The following is a 10,129-nucleotide window of genomic DNA, read 5'->3' on the forward strand; positions in this document are numbered from 1 at the left end:
TTAGAATTACAGTACATTCCTGTGACGAATTCAACAGCTCATTACTGTATTACTACGACTACTAATATAATTATTATTAATAACAATAATAATACAAAGAAATTACAGCTGGAAAAATATTCATTATTCAGTTTTTATTTAAAAAATAAAACAAAAAACAGTGCAACACAAGTAAACCACATGAAAAAACATTAAGACACAAGTTCATCCAGAGAAAATTCATACTACAGCCAAACTTGCCTGCTTTGAATACAACTCTACTTTCCCTAATACTCTGTGTGTGTGTGTGTGTATACTTACATCTTAATGTTCAGACATTCACATAAAAATGCACAACAAGTAAATATCAATGAGTGCCAAACAAATGGGCTATAAAATTACACTAGGCCTAAGGCTATAACTATGACTATCAAGAATAAGAAATTAACAAAGAACAGAAAACGCTCACTATGAGGGAAAAACTAGAAATCACTATGACAAATAAAAGAAGGAACAAAAAACACCCCAGACGGAGGAAAACACTATAGACTATGAATACAGGGAAACGAAGCTAGGTAAGGAAAACTATGAAATCAAAAATACTCTCCTAAAAAGCGGAGGAACAAGAAGTTAAATACTAAAACAGAAACAACAGAAAATCACTCTACAAAGAGGAAAACAATTCGGCTGAGGACTAAGCTAAAAAAAATAAGATATCAAACTTACAAACAAAAAAACACTCATGAGGAGGAAACAAGAGCTTACTGAACAAAGACTGTGGCTGTGGCAAGGACGAACGGGGAAGACAGGCTCGGGTGAATCGCCGACGGACAAAGACACACTGGCACAAGACAAGGGAGACGCAGACTATTTAACACGAGGAGGGTAATCAGGAACAGGTGGAGACAATAGGTAATCAGGGCGGACACACGGGACACACGAGGAAGAGCAAGTGCTCTGAAACGAGAGGAGAGTTAGACCTTCAAAATAAAACAGGAAATGACAAGACAAAAAACCCCATGACGAGACAGACCTCACCGCGGTGTGACAGAAGCAGAGTTTGGTCACAAGGCAAGCGTTCCATTCAAGAAAACATTTTATCATATAATATATCCAGGGATACAACATATATCCAGGGAAATAATGTAGAAAGAAGGGTGGGAAACTCAGAAAAGTGTTCAAAACAGCTGTTTTCATTCTTCCACCACAACAATAGGAAGAAGCATCAGTGCTCTTGACCTCTTTGTGCTCCAACCAGGAATCATATGTTTGTAATGTAAAATAATGGCATCATTTCCAGTATTTCCAGGCTTGTTTATCTGACAGCATGTATGAAATGCTCGTCCGATGTGAAGGCTTCTGAGCGCGTCCCTGCCTTATTTCTGTCGCGTCGCAGCATCTCCTGCCCTGCTGCTGTCCCACATGACAACTCACGCGTCTGGATTCAGTGTCTCAGAGAGCTCAGCGCTGTCGGCAGCAGCTGGAAGGTCAGAAACAGACTGTTAGTCCTTTTATCCTGCACTGAACTACCTGAGAAATGTCACATAGCATTTAAACCTATTTAATCTGCAGCAAAGAACATGTCCGATCAGAGATTAGAGAATAAAATAAGTTCCACTTACGAGGTGGAGGCCAATTGGCTGAAATAAGAAGAAAAGATTAGTCACGATTTAAACGATCAGAGCCGTGTCCTTCTCTGTTCACAGCTCTTCATATTATGATCATCCAGTAGATTCATATTGTACTCTGAGCCTTAGCTTCTGCTGCTGGTTGCTTCAGATGCTGCAGTATTAAATGTAGCTTCAGTTTTGCAGTGTGGACACAAGCCTCAGCTCGGCTCCTCTGAGTCTCTCACCTTTCTTCTTTTTGTAAACAGAAAATCCAACAGCGGCGACGGCGACGGCAGCAAGAACAAGCACCGCAGCAGTGACGGAGATGCCGATGTTACCGGGCCCCCCTGCTCAGCAAGAAACATCACAAATACACAAAAATCATCACAACGCGTGGAGGTGAGCTGCATCCGTCCAGTTATTCAGCAGATTCAGGGGAGTCAATACAGTCTCATTGATATGACAGTAGCTTTGATGTGTGTGCACAAATAAACAGTATTCAAATGGAAGCACAATGAAGTCATGTTGTTTTATGTTATTGACTCTTTTGTTTAAATCAGACGTATTTAAAAGTAATTTTTGAGATGAGCTGCAACCTCTGACAAGACCTTTCAGAAGGTTTAAATGTGCCGGAACTGAGACTGACTGCCGACATTGTTGAGAAAGCCACACAGATATTTTATCCATGAGGAGGACGAGTAAATCTAGGCAGCAGAATTATTTGAGTGAAATGTTAAAAAATGTTAAAATGATATGAAATGTGGGTTTCTCACCTTCGTCTCCTCTAACGGAGGTTTTGACCCAGTTGGTCCTGATCTCTGCTTGGTCCAGTCTGGTGACGACGTCGTCCTTCACACCAGAGAGATGAAACACACACTCGTACTTCCCCCAGTCTTCAGACGCTGAAGGTTTCAGGTCAGCGCTCATCTGGAAGGTTCCATCGTGGTTGGGGAGGATCTCTCCGAGGTCCACGCCCTCGTGAAGCTCCTCTCCATCTTTCCTCCAGATGAGTGAGGCTCTGTCAGGGTAGAAACCTGAAGCGTGGCAGCTGACTGGAGAGGAGGGAGTCTTCTGGAGGAGAGACACTGAGGGGAGCTCTGCAGAATAAGAAGAAAACAACCTCAAGCAACTCCCGTTACTTTTGAACAAACTGAACTTAGAAATATTGTCATTTAATTTGTTGTGAAGTTCCTGTAAATCAAAAGCAGAAGAGGTGTACGTCAGGTCATGTGACCCTACCTGCTCTCTGCAGGAAACTTTCCCCATCTTTCAAATACTTCTTCAGCCACTTAGGACACTCGTTGGTGAGGAAGTTCTTCCAATGTGTATTTAGAGAAGATTTAATGAGTTCGGCCTGTGGGTCTACAGCGACCCATGTCTCAGTCTCCACGTCCAGCACGAGGAAGTTTTCTCCATTATAACCATACTGGTTATAACCATCTACCTTTTCAGTCTCACCATCCCACTCACAGCCAAAAGACTCCTGGATAATGTGAACACCTGAGAGAGAGAGATCGAGACTGCAGTCAAATCCTGCACGCATCACAAGCAGAGGCGCACTGTCATCAGCTAATTATCGGAAGAAATTTAATCAGGGCTCCATTTTCAGCGAAAGGAAGTCAAGTTAAGACAAGTCAAGTTGTTAAATAATGTGATATAGATCAGAAATGTTGATTATTTCCATTATGAAAAGCAGCCTTTGGGTTATTATGCAGGAAAAACCCCTAGTCATGATTCATGAAGTGATCATATCATTAATGAGCTTCATTTTCAGTTCAATTAATCTGCCAAATATCAGGCATTCATTTACTGTTCTCTGTTAATAACATCGTCACATGCATGTGAAATTACTCCAAATGACGCCTCTCGTTTGTGTCTATGTTTGTTTCGTCATGTTTTGCATTTTGTTGTGTCAGTATTTGTACACCGTCATTTTGCATGTGAGCATGCTAACATTAGCTAATTAGCACGAAACGCAAAGTACAGCCGAGGCTGATGTCTGTAGTTTTCCTGCACAAATTGACCTGATGATGGCGCCCCAGAGGATTCTCCTTAAGAGGATCATCAAAGTGAGCATGAATGTCTGTCACACATCTCATGGTCAACAGCTGACATTTCACTTCGAGCCGTAGTGATGGGGGAAACGTTCAATCACCAACATCAGAGTACTGATCCTCGAGGAACAACGACTGTCTGCGCAGATCCAGGTGGTAAAGGCTGAGATCTTTCACAGCTGCTCGTGGATTAAAAGTCAGATTCATCCTCATGAAAGTTTGTGCAGACTTTGGTGGCCATCTATCACACGTCAAGCCATCAAGACATCATCATCTTTTGTTATTGGGTCCATTAATGTTCGTATTGATACTAAAAACAGTATTGGTTGTATCAGAGTCTTACCATGTTGTCCTGCCAGTCCTGCTGCACAGTTTAAGACACCAGGCGGTGATGTTGTCTGATCAAACTGTCGTCAGGAACAGGTTTCTGCAGCAGAGGTATTCTGATCTTATCTAGTGCAAACCAGGAAAAAGCCTGTTTTTTACATACCTCCAGTTCGGTTTAAGTGCAGTTTGAAGGTGTCAGCTTCAGCTTTAAAGTGGTGCTGGTAATTCCTGCACTCCTGAACGGCCCTTTTCCAGTGCTGAGGGTCTTCCTCTGTTAATTTTCTAACCCAGTCTTGTCTGGGTTGTGGTGCTGCCAAGCTGCTGTCATAGTAAGCCATAATAACGTCTTCAATGTGTGTGACAGCCACAAAGTCTGGGATGTTTGGGACTCCACGAGAGGCCATGACGGAAAAATCAAGGGAGTGTTTCACTGTAGGACAAACACAGTTCATACGTTCAGTGTAAAAACAGATACACGGCTTACATACAGGCGTCTGAAGTGGAGGTAAAAGTGAAACCAAACTGCAGGTGTGTCTTTGAGCCAAATAGGAACAAAATGCTTAAAGTAGAGATTTAAAGCGTGATCTTACCTGGTGATGAAACGTGACAGAAGAGGAGCAACAACAATAACTTTTTCATTTTGTTTTGTTAAAGAGGAGCAAGTAAAGGAGCGAGCTGCTTCACTCGATTTCCTCGACGAGGGAGGAGGGAGTGTCTCCGCTGGTACTCAGGGCAGGGATGAAGTGGGCAGGGATGTGAATCTCTGTCAAATGCAGTGGCATGGGAATATTAGCATCACAGTCTCGGGACAATCACAGTGAAGTCCTCTTTTCTCTGTGCAGTACAACGAACACTAAAATAAAATACTGAAATCTGCTCATATAAAATAAAATAAAAACATCCTTGTGTGATCGTATAGTCTATATTGTTATTTTGTAAGTCACAAGTGAACAATCCTCATATATTTTTTTATGACATAAAATATCTTTTAAGAACACATTCAACATCTGGATGAACAAATGTGAGCGTTTTATCTGAACAATAAAAGGGTGCTCACACAGACTGATGTACAAAATGAAACATCATGAGAAATTACATAAAAGATACACAAAATATTACCTGCAGCACAGCATACAGCACCGCAGTGGCATGGGAATATTAGCATCACAGTCTCGGGACAATCTGAACAACAACGGACACGAGGGAGAACATTTAAGCTAGTTTAGCATCATTAACAAATCTCTAAACATAACTTTACGGTCTTATAACTCACAGTAAGTGCTCAAAACAGTTAGCGCAGGTCACGGTGAGCACTTGACACAGTAAAGATAAAGTATAAACATCTGAAACGTTCAATAAAATAATGAATTATCCCGGACCATGCAACAGGACGTCTGCGTGCAGTGAAGTCCACTTTTCTCTGTGCAGTACCCAAGCCGACTTCTGCGCCAATAGATGGCGGTGTTGCACCTTTTTTTTTTGCCATAATTTAACATCTATAGATCTACTCCGTCACAAATGTACAACACGGCACAACACAACTCAGAATAAAATTCCCGTATCATTTTAACTTAATTTAATTAACGGGTGCCTACCTGTGTGGACTCCAGCTTGAGGCAGCACAGCCACATTGAGAGTGAGACTTCAAGGGTGCCAACTCGGAAAGTTGGCTTTCCCGCATTTCACAACAAAGAATAACGAGTTTGCAGAACTGTATTGAACTCCAACTTAAAGATATAAGTATTACCGACCAACCAAATTGTTTTAGAGCACACAACTGACTTGCTTTGTTGTGCTAACTGATATTATTGCTTCAAATGTCAATAAATTATATTTCTAAGTTTATCCAACTTAAAACACTGTTTTAGACCAAAAAAGTACACAGTGTATTGACGCTGTGTAAAATGTAAATAGAAACCCTGAAACCCCCACAATTAATTGAAAAAAAAGCACAAAGACAACAAATCAAATATCGATTTTTTTTATTTTTTATTTTTATTTTTTGTGAATCGTATCCTCATTTAGAATTATATAAATAGCATTTAGAAGAGAACACCAGGCAGAGGAGTTCGTGCCTAGCAACGGTTGCTACGCTGAAGTCACGCTTGGGGGCGGGGCTTAGCTGTCAGAATTTCTTTGATCTGTGATGTCAGAATGGCTTTAGTGGATGAGCCATGAATACACTGTAGCTCATATGACTACAGAAACAACAACATACATTGTTATATCGTGATCTCAGCCATAGACTTTAACGAACAACCAACACTTGATACTTGATACTGACCAACATACATTGTTATATCGTGATCTCAGCCATAGATTTTAATGAACAGCCAACTCTTGATACTTGATACTGACCAAGGTAACAAAATGGAAGTGGACATAGGAGCTTTCAACCAGCCCCAAGCCCAAAATCAAAGGGGTTTGGGTGCAATGTGTGATTCTCTGAAAATGGCAAAAGAGGCCATTGAACAAGAGAACAAGACGCTGAGACAAGAAATTCAGGAGGTCCAGGATAAGGCGCAAGGCAGGGTACAGCTCAAGGAGAAGACCCAAAATACAAAGGCTTTGCATGAAGTCTATGAGGCCCTGAAAGCAGCGACAAAAGTGATTAGCCAACAACACGACATTCTGGGACAAAAAATCCTTAACTTGCACTTGAAAGAGCCCAGCTCGCAGAGTGAAAAGATTTTGCAGGATATGCATAAAGGATTGGAAGCAGCAACGGAGACCATGAGCAAGCACAGCAACACACTGCAACAACAACTCAAGAAGCTCTACAAAAAGTACGACGACGAAAAGGTTTGGCACGGCATGTATAGGGAGGAGATGAAGAAAATGGACCTGATAAGCAGAAAAAACGCCAATATGCAACAAGAGATTGATAGGATCACTGCACAGCTGGCCGACTGTAAAAACATGAAAGTTAAATCCAAAGTCCTCAAGTCAACAAAAAAGGCAGCCTTGAAAATAAATAAAGAGCTTTTTGAAAAATCCAAAGTCCTCCACTCAAAACACATAGAAGAGAAGTTCTATGATGAGAAGTACAATGAACTGCTGTGTGACACTGAAACCTTAAGAATGCAAAATGCAGAGCTCTGTGCCGAGATGAAGGAGCTCAGAGTGAATATCCAAGGCGACAATACCCGCAAGGAAGCTCATGAATCAGTGCACGATGTAGGAAAAGGCTCAAATCACTGAAAATAACGATCTGACAAAAGAAATCGCAAAGATGACGGAACAGATCAGAGAGCAAAAAGCTTTGCAAAACAGGAATAATGGCCAAAGGGATCAAAATGAGGCACTACGGCAACAAATTGAGGCGCTTCACAAGCTCCGAAGTGAAGCCGCTTTCCAGGAAATGTGTAGCGCAAAAATGGATGCAACCGAGGCCACGAGTCTGCAAAATGACTCCATGCAAGACGAGGTCCAACAGAGGACCCAAAATACAAAAGCTTTGCATGAAGTCTATGGGGCCCTGAAAGCAGCGACAGAAGTGATTAGCCAACAACACGACATTCTGGGACAAAAAATCCTGAAGCACTGGAAAGAGCCGCAGAGCGAAAAGGTTTTGCAGGAAATGCAGAAAGGATTGAAAGCATCAAAAGAGGTCATGAGCAAGCAAAGCAACGCACTGCAACAACAACTCAAGGAGCTCGAAAAAAAGTATGATGATCAAAAGGTTTGGCACAACGTGTGTATGGAGGAGATGAAGGAAAAGGACTTGATAAGCAGACAAAACGCCAATATAAAACAAGAGATTGACAGGATCACCACACAGCTGGCCAACTGCAAAATCAAGAAAGATAAATCCAAAATCCTCAAGTCAGAAAAAAAGGCAGTCTTGGAAATAAATAAAGAGCTTTTAAAAAAATCCAAAGTCCTCCACTCAAAACTCACAGAAGAGAAACGCTTTGATGAGAAGTACAGTGAACTGCTGTGTGAAATTGAAACCTTAAGAAAGCAAAATGCAGAGCTCTGTAAAGAGATGAAGCTCAGAGTGAATATCCAAGGCGACAATACTCGCAAGGCTTATGAATCAGTGCACAACGTGAAAAAGGCTCAAATCACTGACAATAACGATCGGACAAAAGAAACAGAAGAGATGACGGAACAGATCAGAGAGCAACAAGCTTATCAAAACAGGAATAATGGCCAAGGGGATCAAAATGAGACACTACAGCAACAAATTGAGGCGCTTCACAAGCTCCGAAGTGAAGAAGCTTTCGAGCAAATGTGTAGCGCAATAATGGATGCAACCGAGGCCATGAGGCTGCAAAATGACTCCATGCAAGACGAGGTCCAACAGAAGACCCAAAATACAAAAGATTTGCATGAAGTCTATGAGGCCCTGAAAGCAGCGACAGAAGTGATTAGCCAAAAACACGACATTCTGGGACAAAAAATCCTGAAGCACTGGAAAGAGGCGCAGAGCAAAAAGGTGTTGAGGGAAATGCACAAAGGATTGAAAGCATCAAAAGAGGTCATGAGCAAGCAAAGCAACGCACTGCAACAACAACTCAAGGAGCTCGACAAAAAGCACGGTGATCAAAAGGATTGGAACAGCATGTATAGGGAGGAGATAAAGAAAATGGAACTGACAAGCAGACAAATCGCCAATATACAACAAGAGATTGACAGGATCACTGCTCAGCTGGCCGACTGTGAAATCATGAAAGATAAATCCAAAATCCTCAAGTCAGAAACAAAGGCAGTCTTGGAAATACATGAAGAGCTTCTAAAAAAATTCAAAGTCCTCGACTCAAAACTCACAGAAGAGAAACGCTTTGATGAGAAGTACGATGAACTGCTGTATGACACTGAAACCTTAAGACAGCGAAATGTAGAGCTCTGGAAAGAGATGAAGAAGCTCAGAGTGAATATCCAAGGCGACAATACTTGGAAGAAAATGTATAAATCAGTGCACGATGTAAAAAAGGCTCAAATCACTGAAAATAACAATCTGACAAAAGAAATCGAAAAGATGACGGAACAGGTCAGAGAGCAACAAGCTTTGCAAAACAGGAATAATGGCCAAAGGCATCAAAATGAGGCACTACGGCAACAAATTGAGGCGATTCGCAAGCTCCGAAGTGAAGCCGCTTCCGAGGAAATGTGTAGCGCAATGGTGGATGCAACCGAGGCCACGAGGCTGCAAAATGACTCCATGCAAGACGAGGTCCAACAGAAGACCCAAAATACAAAAGCTTTGCATGAAGTCTATGAGGCCCTGAAAGCAGCGACAGAAGTGATTAGCCAACAACACGACATTCTGGGACAAAAAATCCTGAAGCACTGGAAAGAGCCGCAGAGCGAAAAGGTTTTGCAGGAAATGCAGAAAGGATTGGAAGCATCAAAAGAGGTCATGAGCAAGCAAAGCAACGCACTGCAACAACAACTCAAGGAGCTCGACAAAAAGTACGATGATCATAAGGTTTGGCACGACGTGTGTATGGAGGAGATGAAGGAAATGGACCTGATAAGCAGACAAAACGCCAATATACAACAAGAGATTGACAGGATCACTGCTCAGCTGGCCGACTGTGAAATCATGAAAGATAAATCCAAAGTCCTCAAGTCAGAAATAAAGGCAGTCTTGGAAATACATGAAGAGCTTCTAAAAAAATTCAAAGTCCTCCACTCAAAACTCACAGAAAAGAAACGGTTTGATGAGAAGTACAGTGAACTGCTGTATGACACTGAAACCTTAAAAATGCACAATGTAGAGCTCTGTGAAGAGATGAAGGAGCTCAGAGTGAATATCCAAGGCGACAATACTCGCAAGGAAGCTTATGAATCAATGCACAACGTGAAAAAGGCTCTAATCACTGAAAATAACAATCTGACAAAAGAAATCGAAAAGATGACAGAAAAGGTCAGAGAGCAACAAGCTTTGCAAAACAGGAATCATGTCCAAAGGCATCAAAATGAAGCCGTGGGCTGCCGAAATCGGCTCAGAAAGTTCTGGAGGCAATGTTGCACTAAAGTACGGAATGGGACTCGGACATGAGGCGCCCCGTCCCGGTGCTGAGCCTTTCTGAGTTTGTGTGTTGTCTGCCTGGTGGTGAGGTTTTCTCCGGGTGCTCCGGTTTCCCTATCCTCTTCATAACCATACAGCAGTTGGGCACTCTCAGTAGTCCCCAAAGGCTAATTGGTTTT

At 42.0% G+C, this 10,129-nt stretch overlaps 1 protein-coding gene across 2 annotated transcripts; it reads right to left on the bottom strand.

Moving 5' to 3' along the window:
* Positions 1–903: 903 nt before the first annotated feature.
* LOC121619092 (major histocompatibility complex class I-related gene protein-like) lies at positions 904–4,699 on the bottom strand. 2 transcript variants are annotated; one of them, XM_041954687.1, is made up of 7 exons: positions 4,561–4,699; positions 4,134–4,400; positions 2,829–3,089; positions 2,363–2,686; positions 1,835–1,936; positions 1,602–1,619; positions 904–1,459 (listed from the first exon to the last, which is right to left on the bottom strand). In XM_041954687.1, exons 1-7 carry the CDS (start codon positions 4,607–4,609, stop codon positions 1,410–1,412), a joined length of 1,071 nt encoding a protein of 356 aa, XP_041810621.1. In that variant the 5' UTR covers positions 4,610–4,699; the 3' UTR covers positions 904–1,409. The 2 variants fall into 2 exon arrangements, with proteins under 2 accessions (XP_041810621.1, XP_041810623.1); XM_041954689.1 differs by lacking the exon at positions 1,602–1,619.
* Positions 4,700–10,129: the final 5,430 nt, after the last annotated feature.

This window comes from Chelmon rostratus, chromosome 16 (assembly GCF_017976325.1).
Source record: "Chelmon rostratus isolate fCheRos1 chromosome 16, fCheRos1.pri, whole genome shotgun sequence".
In the NCBI taxonomy this organism is placed as follows: domain Eukaryota; kingdom Metazoa; phylum Chordata; class Actinopteri; order Chaetodontiformes; family Chaetodontidae; genus Chelmon; species Chelmon rostratus.